This window comes from Narcine bancroftii, chromosome 10 (assembly GCF_036971445.1).
Source record: "Narcine bancroftii isolate sNarBan1 chromosome 10, sNarBan1.hap1, whole genome shotgun sequence".
Lineage (NCBI taxonomy): Eukaryota > Metazoa > Chordata > Chondrichthyes > Torpediniformes > Narcinidae > Narcine > Narcine bancroftii.
Window position 1 is genome coordinate 74,370,838 of NC_091478.1, and position 18,457 is coordinate 74,389,294.

The window sequence follows — 18,457 nt, forward strand, 5'->3', positions numbered from 1 at the left end:
AAAGGTTACCATAATGAGGAACCTTTGTTGGCTTTTGGACTGTACTCGTTGGTGTCCAGAAAGAGGAAGGGGAACCTCATAGCGGCATTTCAAGTTCTGAAAGGCTTGAACATAGTGGATATGGCTGGCTATGTTGTCCAATATTATTGTTATTAATTTTTATAGTAATGTGGTCAGGTGGTTTATATGAATGTTTGCACTAAGATGCTGCAGCAAAACAATGAATTTTATGACTTGTCCATGACAATAAATCCTGATTCTGAACTTCAAATTCTTGGGTGTCAACATCTCTGAGGATCCGTCCTGGAGCCTCCACATGGATGGAATCACAAAGAAGGCTTGTCAGCGGCTATACTTTGTGAGGTGTCTGAGTAGATTCGGTATGTCACTAAAGACTCTCGTAAACTCCTACAGGTGGACCGTGGAGAGCATTCTGGCTGGTTGCATCGCTGCCTGGTACGGAGGCACCAACTCTCAGGACAAGAATAAATTCCAAAGGGTTTTTAACTCAGCCTGTGATAGCACAGGCACCAGACTTCATGGGCATCTACATGAGGTGTTGTCTTAAAAAAGCAGCCTCTATCCTTTAAGACCCCTACCACCCAGGCCATGCCGTCTTCACTCTGCTACCGTCGGAGAAAAAGGTACAGGAGCCAAAAGATGAGCATCAGATTCCTGAATAATCAATGAACCAAAGACACAGTTTTACTTTTCGTGCACTTTTTTTTAATTTTTAGAGTAATGTTGTAAGATGGTATAATACAGTGGTTCTCAACCTTTTTCTTTCCACTCACATGTCACTTTACATATTCTCTATGCCATTGGTGCTCTGTGATTAGTAAGGGATTACTTAAGGTGGTATGTGAGTGGAAAGAAAAAGGTTGAAAACCACTGTTTTAATCGTCCCTCATTGACTCGTTATGTGCATGGTTTCATCACTCCAAAGGAAATGGGCCAATGACAATTATTCTCAAGCAAAATATTTCAGTAACAATTGGGACTAGAGCAGTGATTCTTAGCCTTCCCTCTCACAGACCACCTTAAGCAATCCCTTACTAATCACAGAGCACCAATGGCACAGGGATTATTTAAAGTGGTATATGGGTGGAAAGAGAAAGGTTGAGAACCTCTGGTATAATATGAATGTTTGCACTATGATGTTGCCACAAAATACATTCTGATTCCAAAGAGGGCAAAACTTCAGGATAACATGGCTTCGATTTAAAACAGAGATGCTGCAAAATTTCATTAACCAGAGGGTCGTGAGTCTGTGGAACCATAAGTGGCTGTGGAAGTGAGGTTGTTGAGTGTATTTAAGGCAGAAATCAAGAGGTATTTGATTAGTCTTGGCATCGAGGGTTATGGAGAGTGGGGCTGAGTGGGAGGATGATCAGCTCATGACTCGCTGGTTCGATTGGCCTACTTCTGCTCCCATATCTTATGAAGTTCTAAATGTACATATAAATAAGTTTTGATTTGTATGGGACATTTAATAGAGAATCAGGATTTATTGTCATGAACAACTCGCGAAATTCGGTCTTTTGCAGCAACCTCATAGAGCGAACGTTCATATAATAAAAATGATAAACAAACAAAAACTATTGTTTCAGAATCTATTCCTTTTGAAAGTTATTAGGCTCTGTTTGATCACGTTTGTCTACTTTTCAATGTTATATCATTGGTTCTTCATTCAAATCGGGTGAGAAATTGCTTGAAATCTCTTCATGGTTAGTAAATTATTCGTGGTGAGCCCTCTTTTTGACAGCACTGGAAGCCTTGCATAGATTTTGTAAATGCTAATTTCAGTGTAATCTTCCATTTCTGATTAGCTCTGTAAATTCATCCAAAGTCTATACAAAAGGGGATCACTGTTGTTCCAATTTTGGCATCAGCACCACTCTGTTGCTCACTTGCCTATCCTTGACTGCCTTGTGGGTAAAGGATCTGGTAATCGTAGCTTGAATGTATTCAATGACTGGCCTCAACAGCTGTCTAGGGTGCACAGTTCGAAAGATTTATGACCGTCTGCGAGAAATTCCACTGTTTATTCTGAAATGGGGGACCCTTCATAGTCCGCCGCATTAGTGTGGATCTCCCAGTGGCCACCCATTTCAGTTCCCCATCCCATTTCCTTGCTGATATGTCTGTCCGTGGTCTCATGCACTGCCAGACTGAGACCACCTGCAAATTGGAGGAACAAAACCTCGTATTCTGACTGGGCACCCTCCAACTGGATGCCATTAACATTGACTTCTCTAGTTTCTATTGAAACTATTTCCTCCCATCATCTTCCTCTGTCTCCTTCACTCACTCTCTACCCTCTCTGTCTCCTTTAGCAGAGCCAAAATGAATTATCACCTTTCCTCTTAACATTATCCAAGAAGATCTTTTGTCTCGGTCTGGACTCCTTTCCTTTTCATTCTTCTCCCTTTCCCCACCCTTAAATTCAAATGCTTGTCTTTTTTTCACTCATACCTTGAAAAAGGGCTCCGGCCTGAAATGTTGGTAATATTATCTTTAACTCCTTTGGACTCTGAGTTACTCTAGCCTTTGACCCCTTATTCTGAAACAATGTGCCCCCCCCCAGATTTTTAAAATGCCCTGATTGGGGGAAATATCTTCTTAGCATCCACCTTCAGTATCAGTAAGATGTTGCAATAACATCACATTGCATTTTTTTTGTATACTGTAGTGAGTATAGGTCTTGCTGAACTGTTCATCTTTCAGTCATATCCATCTTGTGAATCTTTAAAACCTTTTGTCTGAAAACCTAGATTTTAAAACCAGAGGGAATTCTTGATCAAGCTAATTCTGCTGATTGCAGTGTAATGCTGCAAAATTATCCAGGAGAGCACTTGAATTGAGTCATTAGGATTGACTTCAGTGATTTCTAGACTAAAATAGGCCTTGCGTTTGATTTTGCAGTTCACCTTCAACTAGGTTACATAGAATTGTGTAATAACATGGAAAACAATTTCATCACATTCTTTAATCACAAAAGGTAAAGATTGAGCAAATGATTCACTTTTGTGCTTAAAGCAATATTTAAGCTTAAAAATTGCTTCTAAATTAAACAAAAAATTCTCCAGAAGCTGTGATTGTAGTTCATACACAAAAGTGCTGGAGAAACCCAGTGGGTCACGCAGCATTTTTAACGTAGCAGGGATATGTAATCAATGTTTCAGGTCTGAGCCCTTCAAGATATGAGCAAAAATCAGACAGGCAGGGGTAGGAGCACAGGCAAGCGATAGGGGTGGGAGGACAGAAGAGAAAAATGCTGGGAAATGATGGGGTGGAGGGAGGGAATAACTCTGAATGGAGGGGTGAGGAGTTGGAGTAAAGGAGACAGGGATAGGGAATGAGAGAGACATGGGAGGGCTAATAGAAACTGGAGAAGTCAATGTAAATGCTCTCTGGTTGGGGAGTGCTCAGATGGACAGACAAAATATTAGGTGTTGCTCCAATTTGCAGCTGGCTTCGGGTTGGCAATGCAGGAGGCCATGGCCAGATATATCTGTGTGGGAATGGGGTGCAGAATTCAAATGGTTGTCCACTGGAACATCCCTGTAATTGCATCGGGCAGATCGAAGGTGCTCAGTGAAGTGATCTCCCAGTCTGCACCCAGTCTCTTCTTGTGGCCTCCTCTACATTGGGAGTTCTGGATGCAGTAGATGAACTTTCAGATTCGCTTGGAAAGGCTGTTTGAAGTGCTAAATGGTGGTGGAGGAGGAAGCTTCTAAGGAGTCACAACTGTATGGTGTTGGGCATCTGTTTTGGAACATTTGTTTTGATTTCATCTATCAAAATTAGTACTTGAAGATATTAAACCAAAGAGATCATATTTCTAAGACATATTGATGACTCCTGACAATGTTTATTTAGGACACTTGTGGAATCTATGGGCAGTCACATTTCTATCCAAATGTTGCCTTGTTCCAAATTAATTCACTGTGTGGGATAATTTTGCGTAGATTGGTGGTAGAATATGATGGAATATGGTTGAAGTTTTGACATGAAGTTGTGCATGTCCGCAAAAACATACTTGAGGGATCTTTCTGTCAAGTAGTTCTTAGATAACAAGAGGTTATAATCTTGGGTATTTCTTTTTCATTATTATAAGTTACAAGACCTTAAGCAATTTATAGTCTTGGATTGATACAAGATACCATATTAAATTATTAATATTCAAAATTTGTAGTATGCAGTAGACCATATAGTCAGCCAGGGTGGGTTTGATTTGTCACACTGACACTTTTTTAGGAATATAATTAGAAAGAATGCTTCCTTTTGATGTTTATCAAGAGATAGATATTGTTCAGCATACATTAAGAGGTCATAAGATTTTCCAATCACTATTGACTAATGACTCAGCAGACTTCCAGTACTAAAACATTTGACTTGCAAACATTGCAACATGTGACATGATATTTGGAAAAAGATGCTGCTTTCAAGTATCTATTACTAATTGTCACATGGTAGGTCAGTCTTTGTCCTGATTTTTATGCTGGCAACACATTCCCAGAAGTTTAACCGCTGCATGTTCCTGATATTTTTATTTCTCAATTTTATGGTTTTACACTTTTCCCAATCATTTACTTGCATCTTAAAATATTCAACTACATCACTTGCTTTGCAGAACTTATTGCAAGATGAAGGTTCAAAATCTCCCATTGAAATCCATATTCAAATATTCTTCACAATGGAATCGGACATTTTGGCATCCGCAGTTTGGCACTGGATAGATATTTTGGTGCTTGCATTTGGTGACAGACGTGGTGACATCGCCACACTCCTGTCTCCCTGCGGTGACATCGCCGCACACTGGTGATAAGAATGTCAGAGATGTCTCGTTAGGTGATGACATAGTCAATAAGATGCCAGTTTTTTAGATCGTGGATACATCTATGTGCATTTGACCTTGTTTGGCAATCTGAACAGTATGTAAGTAATGCACAGTTTGAAATTGAAAGAAGCAGTAGACCATTACAGTTGCCAATCCCTTGGCACTTGATTACACCAGGCCACATAGTGGACTTCTTGCCAACCTGAGCATTTATGGTGGCATTCAGCACACTATAAAATGCCTCCTTGACTTCACTGGGATTCGTCAGAGTTGGGGCGTAAACGTTGACTATGATGAGGTGGTGCTTCGTAAGGTCTGGATTTGATCATGTACAGCAAAATGTTGGGTTGGTAGCTTTGCTGCGAGGCAGTTCTTGATAGCCCAGCAAACACCAGATTCTCTTTGGACCTGCCAGACCAGAAGAATGTGTACCCTCCTTTCTCTTTGAATCTCCTGGAGAGCCGCAATGTCCACGCTGTAGTCCTTGAGCATACGAACAACAGGTGCATTACTTCTCTCGGGCAATCAGAGATAGATTTTCCAGTAGGGTTCGAATATTCCATGAGGCAATGATCAGATTCTGTTTGTGATTCTTACCGCTAGCACTGGATGACCTGCCAGCCGCGGCAGACTGGCCAGGTTGGTGTGAGCGGGCTTTGTTTGAGACACTCTCTGTAATCCACGTGCGACCATTCTCCCCTTGCTGCCTGCATGCAGACTTGTGACTATTGGCTCCCAGCTGGTCAAGCCTTCCGCTTTGCCTTTTGACCATCATTACAGGACTAGGGTGTGTTGAGGATACCCACTTTTCAGAAAGAAACAGTGTGTGTATGATGGATTTTAGGTGAGTAGAGGGGTGCACAGGTCCAGACCCACCCTCTCGACATTCCTCCTGGATCCAGCGGCGTGGTGAGATCCAAGATGGCTGGGGGAAGTTCTGTTGCAGTGAATGGCCTGACCAAGCTTCGATGCAAGGGATGCTCTTTCTGTGCTTCCCGGCACATTTGTTAGATGGCTGTTGACCCTACGAGAGGGTTTGTCTGCACTTTAACAGATCTTATTTTTCATCCTGAACCTGGTGGGAGAGTTGGTTTAGTCACTGACCATGCGACACGTAGTACTGGATTACATGGTACCAGTAGCAATCGGGCGAGTGATCTGACCTGATCTTGAGGCTATGTCCTATAGTCTTCCCTATCGATGGGATCCACTTGCCTACCTCTATCATATTAATTCCTTTCATAATTTTATACATTTCTTTCAGATCCTCTCTTATTCTTCTGAATCCCAGCAAGTATAGTCCCAGACGACTCAATCTCTCCTCATAGGCTAACCCCTTCATCTCTGGAATCAGTCTGGTGAAGATCCTTCCTCAAATAAGGAGACCAGAACTGCATGCAGTATTCCAGATGCAGTCTGATCAGTACCTTATACAGTTGTAGCATAACCTTCCTGCTCCTAAATTCAATCCCTCTCGCAATGAAGGTCAACATTCCATTCCATAAACCTTTAACACCTTTGCTTATTAAAAATCTATCTGTATGCCCTCAAAATATTCAAAGACATTGCTTCCATGACTGTTTGATCTGTCATATAACCTCTAGTTCCAAAGTCTCCCATAAGAGGTTAACATTCTCTCCACATCACCCTGTCAAGCCTTCTGAATGTTTTAATCACATTGATTCTCACTGTTGTAAAGAATAGTAGTGTAGCGGTAGCTACACTGCTACTGAAAGAACACACAACCAGACGGGTTGAGCTCAGTGAGCAGAACAACTGGTTTATTGCTGGCTGCCAGGCTGGACGTACTCCCAGCCCGGACCTGGCTGAGAACCGGGCTGGAGGGCGCCGATGTCACTCAGGTATCACGTGGTCCCCCAGCATGGGCTTCTGAGCCCTGTGCTGAGAAGGGGAAACCCCCAATGGCGTCATTTTGGCCGGCTGCCCTGGTGCGGGGCCGGTTTGCCTGCGTAGTGGCATGCCGGCACACAGCCCCCCCCCCCCCCCTCCGAACCAGTGCCAATGTCCTTTTTAGCTGGGCAGCCTTGCTTCTTGGGCTGGGCCCCAATCACTGGTTCGGTGGGGTCGAGGTAAGCTGGCTTCAACCTGTCCACAGTAAACAGCTCCCGCCTGCTGCTGATGTCCAGCGTGAACGTTGGACAACCCTGTACGGACCCTCTGCAGAGGTGCCGCGGGCGGGCCCCGCCAAATAAAAATGTACTCTGTGGAGTGCAGCTCGCTGGGGACATAAGATGGCCGTGTGCTGTGTCTGGGCGGCGGTGGGCGTGCGAAGGAGTCCAAGAGGGCCCGGAGGTGGGGAAGTAGCTCGTGCGACGACCGCTGGGGATTGTGAGGCTTGTTGATGAACTCACCGGGCAGTGCCAGTGGTGCACCATAGACCAGCTCAGCTGATGTTGCCTGCAGATCCTCCTTGGGTGTGGAGCGGATTCCCAGGAGCATCTAAGGCAGTTCGTCCACCTAGTTGGGACCGGAGAGTCGGGCCATAAGTGCCGACTTAAGGTGGCAGACGCTTGACCAGCCCATTGGCCTGTGGGTGATAGGCCATGGTGTGGTGTAGCTCTATCCCCAACCTGTTGGTGAGCTGTGCCCGGAGCGCAGAGGTGAACTGGGTACCCTGATCACTGGTGAGGTGATTCGGAACGCTGAACTGGGCGACCCAATTGTGCAACAGTGCTCAGGAGCAGGAGTCCGTGGAGGCGTCCGGCATCGGGATCACCTTGGGCCAACGAGTGGTGCAGTCTACCACCGTGAACAGGTAACGGTTACCCCAGGAAACAGGTAAGGGTTCGACTAGTGTCCATGTGAATGTGGCTGAACCGTTCCCGGACATGCTCGAACTCTTGCACGGGTGTGCCTGTGCACCTTGGACATCTGGCAATGGGTGCATGTTTTGGCCCAGCCCACAATCTGCTTCCGCAGCCCATGCCAGATGAACCGCTCTGCCACCATACGGACCGTGGACCTGATGGACAGGTGCGAAAGGTCGTGGATGTGATGGAAGACTTGCCTGCTGGCTGCGGGGTTCCCATGGAGACATCACACAGGACTGCCTTTGCCACCAGGAGTCGGGAGGTCTTGGAACCGCAGGCCCGTGATGGCAGTCCTGAAGGCTCACATCTCCTCATCGGACTTCTGGTCCCGGGCAAGCTAGTTGAAGTCGAGGCCGGGTGTCAGCACGCAAACGGCTGGTCGTGAGAGTGCATCAGTGACCATTTTGTCCTTCCCCTGCCTTGTGCCGAATGTCGGTGGTAAACTCCGACACGAAGGAGAGATGACGCTGCTGGCGGACCAAACAGGGATCCTTTACCATCGTGAGCGCCTGAGTGAGGGGTTTATGGTCAGTGAAGATGGTGAGTCCTCCCCTCCAAGAAATAGCGGAAATGCCACACCGCCAGGTACATTCCCAGTAACTCACGGTAGAAGGCGCTATACTTGCGCTCTGGTGGGCGAAGAAGCTGGCTGAAGAATGCCAGCAGCTTCCATTGTCCACTGCTCCAGGACGGCGCCGATGGCAGAGGCATCGATGGAGAGTGCCATATGCAGGTCGGTGTGCGGGTGGGTGAGCATGGTAGCCTTCGCGAGGTCATCATTGGTGGCCTCGAATATACTGCAGGCCTCGGGTCCAGGTGAGCATTTTGTGCTTGGCTGTGATGAGGGTGAATAGCAGCTTCATGATGTTCGCGACTCCTGGGATGAATCGGTTATAGAAGTTGACCATACCCGCGAACTCCTGCAGCCCCTTGAGGTTTTCCGGGCGTGGGAACTCCTTGATAGTGGCGACCTTCGTAGTGGCAGGTGTGGCTCCTTCGGCTGTGATGTTATGGCCCAGGAACTGCATGGACTCTTTCCTGATCTGGCACTTGGCTGGGTTGATGGTAAGGTCGAAGTCGGCCAGCCGGGAGAAGAGGGTACGCTGGTGGGCCTTGTGTTGCGCTCGATACCTGCTGGCAACGAGGATGTCATCCAAATAAATGAAGATGAAATCCATGTCCCTGCACACTGAGTCCATGAGGCGCTGAAAGGTCTGAGCAGCGTTCTTTAGCCCGAACGGCATGGGAAGGAATTCGAACAAGCCGAAGGGAGTGATGATGGCCATCTTGGGTATGTCCTCAGGGTGCACCGGGATTTGGTGATACCCACGCACCAGATCAACCTTGGAGAAAACCCTCGCACAATGCAGGTTGGGTGTAAAGTCCTGGATGTGAGGGATGGGGTAACAGTCAGGAACTGTCGCCTCATTAAGCTGTCGATAGTCTCCGCAGGGGCGCCAGCTGCCGGTGGCTTTCAGGACCAGGTGGAGCGGCAAATGGTCCCCAGCTCCAGCAGATGCGAAAATTCTTCCTTTGCCATCTGGAGCTTGTCAGACGGGAGCCGGCGTGCCTTGGTGTGAACTGGTGGACCCTGGGTGGGGATGTGGTGGAACACTCCGTGGCGTGGTGAGGCAGCCTGAGGAGGGCCGGGGACTTGTCCAGGATTCGCTGGAACTTGTCTCTGGGCATGCTGAGCGTGGCCATCTGCGGCTGCTCTGTGCGGGAGGTGTCGAGGTGAACAGCCTGGAAAGTCCGGGCATCTACCAGGCGCCTACTTCGAATGTCCACCAGGAGGCCATGGGCGAGGAGGAAGTCGGCACCCAGGATGGCAGTTGGAAGGGACGAGACGGTGAACCTCCACGAGAACTTTTGCCGGCTGATGTGGAAGTGGACTGTCTTGTTCCCATACGTCCAGATCTCTGTTGCGTTGGCTGCACAGAGGGGAGGTCCTCGAAGTCGGTTCCTGGACTCTTATGGTCGTGGCCGGGATGATACTGATCTGGGCCCCAGTGTCGACGAGGAAGCGCCGGCCGCTGACTGAGTCCAGCAGGTAGAGGAGGCTGTGGTCCTTGGCCAGCCGCCGCAGCCATTAACAGTGGCCAGCCTGCTCATTTCCCTGGAACAAGCAGGGCTGACGACACTTTTGAGCCTTGGCTCCCCAGCGCTAGTGTTAGAAGCAGAGACTTGGAGTGGATGTCGTGCCCCTGGTCATGCTCTTGGTGGCCCCTGCAGGGGCTGTATCTTCTACCGCAGTGCTAGGGGCAGGCTTGGCGTGGTCATGCCCGTGCCTCATGACCTGCTGGACCGCCGAGCTCTCCGGGAATCACTCGAGCCATAGCACTTGGGCCTTCTGAGCAACCTACCTTGGGTTGGTAAAGCTCTCTTGGGCCAGAAACTGCCAGATGTTGTCGGGCAGATGGTCGAGGAAAATTCGCTCAAAGAGTGGGCAGTTGGTGTGATCACGCATGAGCTTGAGCATCTTGTCCATCAGCTCCACTGGGGACCTGTCCCCCAAGACATCGAGTTGCAGCATCCAAGCGCCACGCTGACGCCTGGATAGTCCGAGGGATCCAGTGTGCACTAGGTTGATGGTCCTGTATTTGTCTTTGACGGGCGGTGAGGTGCAGCACATGTTTGGCGGTGGCCTGGTCCAGGGTGGCGACCACATGGTAGAATTTGGTCATGTCGGACGAAATCTGGCGGAGGTGAAACTGAGCCTCCGCGTGGCTGAACCAGGTCTCCGGCTTCTGAACCCAGAAGTCAGGCAGCTTGACCGCTATAGCACTGATCCCATGTTTGCTCATGTTAGGTTCAAAGACGTTTCAACCAGTCGGGGTCACCAATTGTAGCGGCAGCTACACTGCTACTGAAAGAACACACAACCAGACGGGTTGAGCTCAGTGAGCAGAAAAAACTGGTTTATTACTGGCTGCCGGGCTGGACTCCCAGCCCGGACCTGGCTGAGAACCGCGCTGGGGGGGTGCCGACGTCACTCGGGCATCACATGGTCCCCCAGCACGGGCTTCTGAGCCCGATGCTGAGAAGAAGGGGAAACCCTCGACGGCGCAATTTTGGCCAGCTGTCCAAAATTACAAGTGGGGCCGGTTCGCCTGCCTAGTGGCATGCCGCCACAGTAGATGCAAAATAAGTCAATTTGCCCATTCTGGGTATCACTCTCTGACAAATCTTCTATGAAATGCTACTCATGTTTTGTACCCTTTGGTAAATAATGAGGTTGATATTGTACAAAGTATCCTAGATTATAACTGCAGAATAATCTCCATATTTTTCTATTCAATTCCTTTTGAAATTGACAGTGGCATTTTGTCAATATTTCTATTTACTTGGAGTACTGGCAAATTTTGCATTAGGACACCCAGATCCTTTTATAACTGAGTTCTGCAATGTTCTGATAATGCCCTTTATCTTTCCTACTTATAATGGACAATTTCAGATATTTTCACGTTGTGTTTCCATTGGCCGGATTCTTGCCTACTCACAACCTATCCATACTTCTTTGCAGCCTACTTATGTCCCCTTCAATGCATATTATCTCCCTATCTTTGTGCCATTAGCAATCCTACCTTTGGCAAGTCATTGATATAAATCGTATAAAGTTGAGCCCACATCATCAATTCCTTAAAAGACCATTGTTACATCTTGCCCACCAGAAAAATACCCCTTTATACCTACTCTGTTTCCAAGTAGCCTGTTGGTTTATTTGGAGCGTTCTGTGCAGTTTTGGTTGAAAAACTAAAGGAAGTGTCTGGTTGCACTGGAAAGCTCTGAGGGAAAATTCACAAGGACGTTGTCTGGATTGCAGGACTAATTATGGGGAAAGATTGAATAGGGTGGGGTTGTTTTATCTGGAGTGAAGGAGGCTGAGAGGTAACCTGGTAGAGTGTAATCAAATCATGAGCCATTGATAGGGCAGTCTAATCTTTCTCCCATGGTAGAGGGATCAAAAACAAGAGGGCATAAGCTTAAGTTGAGAGGAAGGATTTTTAAGGGGAATTGAAGGGAAGCCTTGTACACAGTATTTGGAATCTGGAACTTGTTGCATGGAAGTGAAGTCAGATACTGTCGTTGGGATGAGCAGACTTGTGCAATTACATAGGCAAGGTGTGGAAGGATACAGTACTAATGCATGAAAATGGGATTAGTGTAGATGGACGAAATGGCCTGTTTCTTGCTGTGATACTGATTCCATGCCATGAGCTTTTGTTATCCACAATAACATTTGATTTAGTTTTCTGGAAACCTATTTTCATTAAAGTTTACTCACCATATTCACCATTTCCACTTTTCTAATGATATGCCATTTTCATTTCTTGATTTGTAGCTATTTATTGGATGTTACTTGCATCCTGTACAGCGAAGACTGTTCTATTCATTTTCTGTTATTTCTTATCATGAATAATTGTCAAAATACCTCTTGTATTTAAGCCATTAGTCCCTCAATGAATTGCTAGTTATATGCCAGCCCAGCACTTAACTAATTGCTTTGCACAAGTAATTTAAAAGAAATATATGTATTTTATTTTCTTATAAAAAATTATTTGGGGCAAAATAATAGAAAAGTGCAGGTTAAGAAAGAAAGAAATGGAGACAATGCTTCAGACTTGGTATTGTTTGATAACTGAAATTTGTTTGATAACTGAAAATTGTTAAACTTGGGACTGTGCATTGGTAACTTCTACTGAACCTATTCATCCAGAAGTTTGTTTGAAGAATAGTCTACATGAGATGAGTAAAAACTGTAACTTGTCTAATTTCCAGAAGCATGTTTAAGATATAGTGCATAATATGGCTTTGTGTACTTTGGTGTAGAGAGTATATTTAAGATGGTCAGTATCCAGAATTGCTGCTAAACTGGATCAGTGACTTATAGTTTAAGAAGCAACTTGATTTAAGTGAGATTTAGAAGAAAGAAGGATAATCGGGAAGAAAGATTGGTGTCAACTCTGAAGATCTATCCTGGGGCCTTCATGTTGATGCAATCATGAAGAAGACTTGCCAGCAATTATACTTGGTTAGGAGTTTGAGGAAATTTGGTACGTCACCAAAGGCTGTTGCAAACTTCTGCAGGTGTACTGTGGACAGCATTCTGACCGGTTGCAACACTGTCTGGTATGGAGGTGCCAATGCACAGGACAAGAAAAAAACGAGAGAGTTGTGAACTCTGCCATCACCATCATGGGCATGAGTCTTCCCTCCATTAAAGACATCGACAAGAGCAGTCTCTCAAGAAAATAGTGTCTCAGTGTTGGTAACATCAAGGAACCTCACCACCCATGCTATGCCCTCTTCTCACCGCTACCATCAGGAAAGAGGTACAGGAGCCTGAAGATGAACACCAATGGCACAGAAACAGTGTCTTCCCCTCTGCATCAGATTTCTGAATGGATAATGAACCACAAATACTACTACCCCACATTTTTTGCTCTAATTTATTTATTTTTAAACATAGTCTATTTATAGAAATGTAATTTATAGCAATTTTGCACCTGTAATACACAATAGTGCTGATGAAAAACAATGAATTTTGTGATTCATGTTAATAAAAATAAATTCTGATTCTGAAGTTGGCTAGTTGTGAAAATCTTTAAATTGCCTTGTTCGTGACACTTGAATCTGTGTCAATTTGTTACTGACGATTATGCCAGTGGAAATCATTTTTCCTTATTTACTCTGATCTTGAATCACTACTGATTAAATTTCCAAGTAACCTTATTTTCATGAAGAACAATTCCTACTTTCCTGATCTTACCACTTTATTCCTTATTTATAAAGTGAAGTGTCTTTTTTTTTCCTCTTTCTCCCCCACCCCCCCCAAAATTTCAGAGGCTTTCATTTTCTTGTTCTAACATGATGCTGGGAATTCACTGCAATTCTGCACCAAGCAGAGTTCCATTAAAGATTTAGCAAAACCTGTTAATATTTTACTTCATCCTTTTTGAGAATGTAACATTGAACAAAAGGAAAGAGTTCTTCCCTTTCTTTAAAATTGGTTTGCTTTCTGATGGAATTTATTTGTGGAATAAAAGTAAAGAATTATTTTTCAACTGTGGTTTCTTGACACATGGCTAATAGCTCTTGAGAAGGCTGTAGTGTGCCATCTTCTTTAATTTCTTGATAAATAATTATCTTGAAAATGGAATTCATCCTGTGGTTCAATATTAGGTTATAAAGTTTCTAGAAATAAAACAGAAAATGATGGAAGCAGTCACAAGATCTGGTAGCATCTTTGGAGAAAAAATAGAGTTGATTTGTTGATTATTGACTTTTCATGGCCATACTTCCAGCACTTAGCCTTTATCAGAGTTCCAGCATCCCTTTTAGTCTTTTAGAAGAGTAGTGTTTGGGGGAAAGAAGGAGATGCAGAGTTTTGAGATGTATGTTGTCAAGATGGGCCTACATGGAATGTTAGAAGGTTAAATGCTCATAAACAAGAATGAAAATAATAATGGGCAAATATAATGCATTGGAGGCAGAGCAAAACAATTACACTATTTCACAGCCAGCATCGTGTAGTCAAGAGAATATAACTGTCATACGTTTCTCTCCCTGCTGGTGTGGCTTCCAGCAATTTTGTTTGGATCTCCGGTATGGAGTTTTTTTGTTGTTGCTCCAGTCAATGCAACCTTGTCAGTTAAACAGCTCAAAGGAAGACCTGAACTTTCAGAGAGTTTGTAACTTCCCAAAGCACTTTCCAGCCAATTAGTTCTTTGAAGTATGAAGATACTTGTAAAAAACACCCTGGGCCCACAATCTAACGTATTAACAAAGAATCTGGTTTAAGGATAAAGAGTTGAATAGTGCCCAGGAAATGGAGATACTGTCCCTGTTCTTTTAATAATATGGTGGTATCCACCATTCTGTGTCCAAAACATTGCATCTTTGTAGTGTAATATGATGCAATACTGTAATATGGTGGAATTCCCCATTCTATGTGTTGTCCAAAATATTGCATTTCTGTAAGTGCAGAACTCCTTCAATATTGCACTTGATTGTCAGCGTGGATTTTGAGTTGAGGTGCAGATGAAATGGCAAGGCATTTTAAGCACACAGCTTGTCTAAACAGATTTTTGGTGTGTGAAGACTTGTCATTTATTCCAAAATATATTGAGGAAGGGAATTAGAGAAGTAATAGGGAAGAATCTCGAGGTCGCTTGTTGATATTTAACAGCATAACATTACTGTAAAATAATTTTGAATGCTAAATCCTGCACCAGCTATCAATGAGTAGCAGTTCACAATAAACTTAATGACTCAAGTCCTGGACCTCTTGAATAATGCTATGGAAATACCTTCATTTTAAACGCAGCTCATCACCATCTTCTAAAGGGCAATTTAATTGGGGATAAAAAGGGTTGCTACATGCTCGGGTCCCATGAAAGAATTTGAAAACATTAAATGATGAGTGTGTGTGTGTGTGCATATATGTGATCTAATCAGTCTTCACTTATTAAAAGCTGTTAATACCACCAGCAACATTAATGTTGCCTCAAAAAAACTGCATGCAAGCTTATTGATGCTGCAACTCAGAGTGAAACCTATTTTACCTTGGCATTTATCTTTACAGTAAGTTAACTTTGTCAGAGCAAAATCAGATTTATTTTTTTTCTTGCTCTGGACAGTTCTTGAATGCCAGTATTCTATTTAATGATTAAAAGAGCACTGAAAAGCCTATGCAAAATTTTAATCGGTAATTGCATTTTTTTTGTTTGTCTTGCCAAAGGTTGGCTTTGGAGCAGGATCTGCTTTTAGCTGTTTCTCTCCACTGAGCAAATGTGTCTGAGGCACTGTATAAGGAGTTTGTTGCACAAAGAAATCGATACCAATTTTAATATCAAGTTTGGCCCACGTTGATGTGATTGGACTGTGCACTGGCTATCATTTACCGCATTGCAGATTCTTGCAGAATAGTGTGGACTGTTTTGAATTTTTGACATGAATTGCAAAGTTGTGTTTTATCGAGCCTGATCAGTTTTCGATATCATGATACATGACATGGATGAAATGGATGAGGCAATCCATTTCATGGCATTGAAAAATAATTTACACTGGAATTCTAATAATTTTTTAATGTATTCTTTGGTGAAGTAAACTGTGTCAATTTAGTCACACAAAATGTGCCCAGATACCTTTTCTAATTCAATGCCTATAAGCTTATTTAGATGACTTCTGTTTCAGTTGATCGCTTGATGTGGAAGCAGCCAGTAGAGCCATTTCTTTCATCTCCTCTTTGTGCATACAGCTTGGCATCATACTAGGTACTTCAAGGTCACAATCAAAGGATAAAATTAATTCCATGAAATATTAATCTTAGAGTTTTGGAACATGGAAGCAGGCCCATCTGCCCAATTTTCGATGCTGACCATATTGTCCAACTAAGTTGCTCCCATTTCCCTGTATTTGATCCAGAGCACTCAAAACTTTTCATATCCATGCATTTATCCTAATATCTTTTTAACTTTGTAATTATTAATTTGGTGACGTACCAAATTTCCTCAAACTCCTAACCAAGTATAATTGCTGGCAAGTCTTCTTCATGATTGCATCAACATGAAGGCCCCAGGATAGATCTTCAGAGTTGACACCAATCTTTCTTCCCGATTATCCTTCTTTCTTCTAAATCTCACTTAAATCAAGTTGCTTCTTAAACTATCAGTCACTGATCCAGTTTAGCAGCAATTCTGGATACTGACCATCTTAAATATACTCTCTACACCAAAGTACACAAAGCCATATTATGCACTATATCTTAAACATGCTTCTGGAAATTAGACAAGTTACAGTTTTTACTCATCTCATGTAGACTATTCTTCAAACAAACTTCTGGATGAATAGGTTCAGTAGAAGTTACCAATGCACAGTCCCAAGTTTAACAGTTTTCAGTTATCAAACAAATTTCAGTTATCAAACAATACCAAGTCTGAAGCATTGTCTCCATTTCTTTCTTTCTTAACCTGTACTTTTCTATTATTTTGCCCCAAATAATTTTTCTATTAGTTCTTTCTACATATCTGTCGCCCTCTGTTTGAAGAGTGCACCCCTCAGGTCCCTTTGAAATCATTCCTCTATCATCTTAACTCGGAGCAAATCATTCCTCTCTCATCTTAACTCGGAGCAAATCATTCCTCTCTCATCTTAACTCGGAGCAAATCATTCCTCTCTCATCTTAACTCGGAGCAAATCATTCCTCTCTCATCTTAACTCGGAGCAAATCATTCCTCTCTCATCTTAACTCGGAGCAAATCATTCCTCTCTCATCTTAACTCGGAGCAAATCATTCCTCTCTCATCTTAACTCGGAGCAAATCATTCCTCTCTCATCTTAACTCGGAGCAAATCATTCCTCTCTCATCTTAACTCGGAGCAAATCATTCCTCTCTCATCTTAACTCGGAGCAAATCATTCCTCTCTCATCTTAACTCGGAGCAAATCATTCCTCTCTCATCTTAACTCGGAGCAAATCATTCCTCTCTCATCTTAACTCGGAGCAAATCATTCCTCTCTCATCTTAACTCGGAGCAAATCATTCCTCTCTCATCTTAACTCGGAGCAAATCATTCCTCTCTCATCTTAACTCGGAGCAAATCATTCCTCTCTCATCTTAACTCGGAGCAAATCATTCCTCTCTCATCTTAACTCGGAGCAAATCATTCCTCTCTCATCTTAACTCGGAGCAAATCATTCCTCTCTCATCTTAACTCGGAGCAAATCATTCCTCTCTCATCTTAACTCGGAGCAAATCATTCCTCTCTCATCTTAACTCGGAGCAAATCATTCCTCTCTCATCTTAACTCGGAGCAAATCATTCCTCTCTCATCTTAACTCGGAGCAAATCATTCCTCTCTCATCTTAACTCGGAGCAAATCATTCCTCTCTCATCTTAACTCGGAGCAAATCATTCCTCTCTCATCTTAACTCGGAGCAAATCATTCCTCTCTCATCTTAACTCGGAGCAAATCATTCCTCTCTCATCTTAACTCGGAGCAAATCATTCCTCTCTCATCTTAACTCGGAGCAAATCATTCCTCTCTCATCTTAACTCGGAGCAAATCATTCCTCTCTCATCTTAACTCGGAGCAAATCATTCCTCTCTCATCTTAACTCGGAGCAAATCATTCCTCTCTCATCTTAACTCGGAGCAAATCATTCCTCTCTCATCTTAACTCGGAGCAAATCATTCCTCTCTCATCTTAACTCGGAGCAAATCATTCCTCTCTCATCTTAACTCGGAGCAAATCATTCCTCTCTCATCTTAACTCGGAGCAAATCATTCCTCTCTCATCTTAACTCGGAGCAAATCATTCCTCTCTCATCTTAACTCGGAGCAAATCATTCCTCTCTCATCTTAACTCGGAGCAAATCATTCCTCTCTCATCTTAACTCGGAGCAAATCATTCCTCTCTCATCTTAACTCGGAGCAAATCATTCCTCTCTCATCTTAACTCGGAGCAAATCATTCCTCTCTCATCTTAACTCGGAGCAAATCATTCCTCTCTCATCTTAACTCGGAGCAAATCATTCCTCTCTCATCTTAACTCGGAGCAAATCATTCCTCTCTCATCCTAACTCGGAGCAAATCATTCCTCTCTCATCCTAACTCGGAGCAAATCATTCCTCTCTCATCCTAACTCGGAGCAAATCATTCCTCTCTCATCCTAACTCGGAGCAAATCATTCCTCTCTCATCCTAACTCGGAGCAAATCATTCCTCTCTCATCCTAACTCGGAGCAAATCATTCCTCTCTCATCCTAACTCGGAGCAAATCA

The 18,457-nt window shown here is 43.8% G+C and overlaps 1 protein-coding gene across 4 annotated transcripts in view; it reads left to right on the forward strand.

Moving 5' to 3' along the window:
* nup93 (nucleoporin 93) overlaps positions 1-18,457 on the forward strand; it is a 144,616-nt gene that overhangs the window by 13,302 nt on the left and 112,857 nt on the right. The window contains exon 2 of one of the 4 annotated variants that reach the window (XM_069901361.1): positions 415-644. The exons of the other annotated variants lie outside the window; for them this stretch is intronic. Within the exon in view, the coding sequence (XP_069757462.1) occupies positions 610-644 (35 nt within the window). The 5' untranslated portion in view covers positions 415-609. The remainder of the gene's footprint in view (positions 1-414; positions 645-18,457) is intronic. 4 annotated transcript variants of the gene reach the window in all.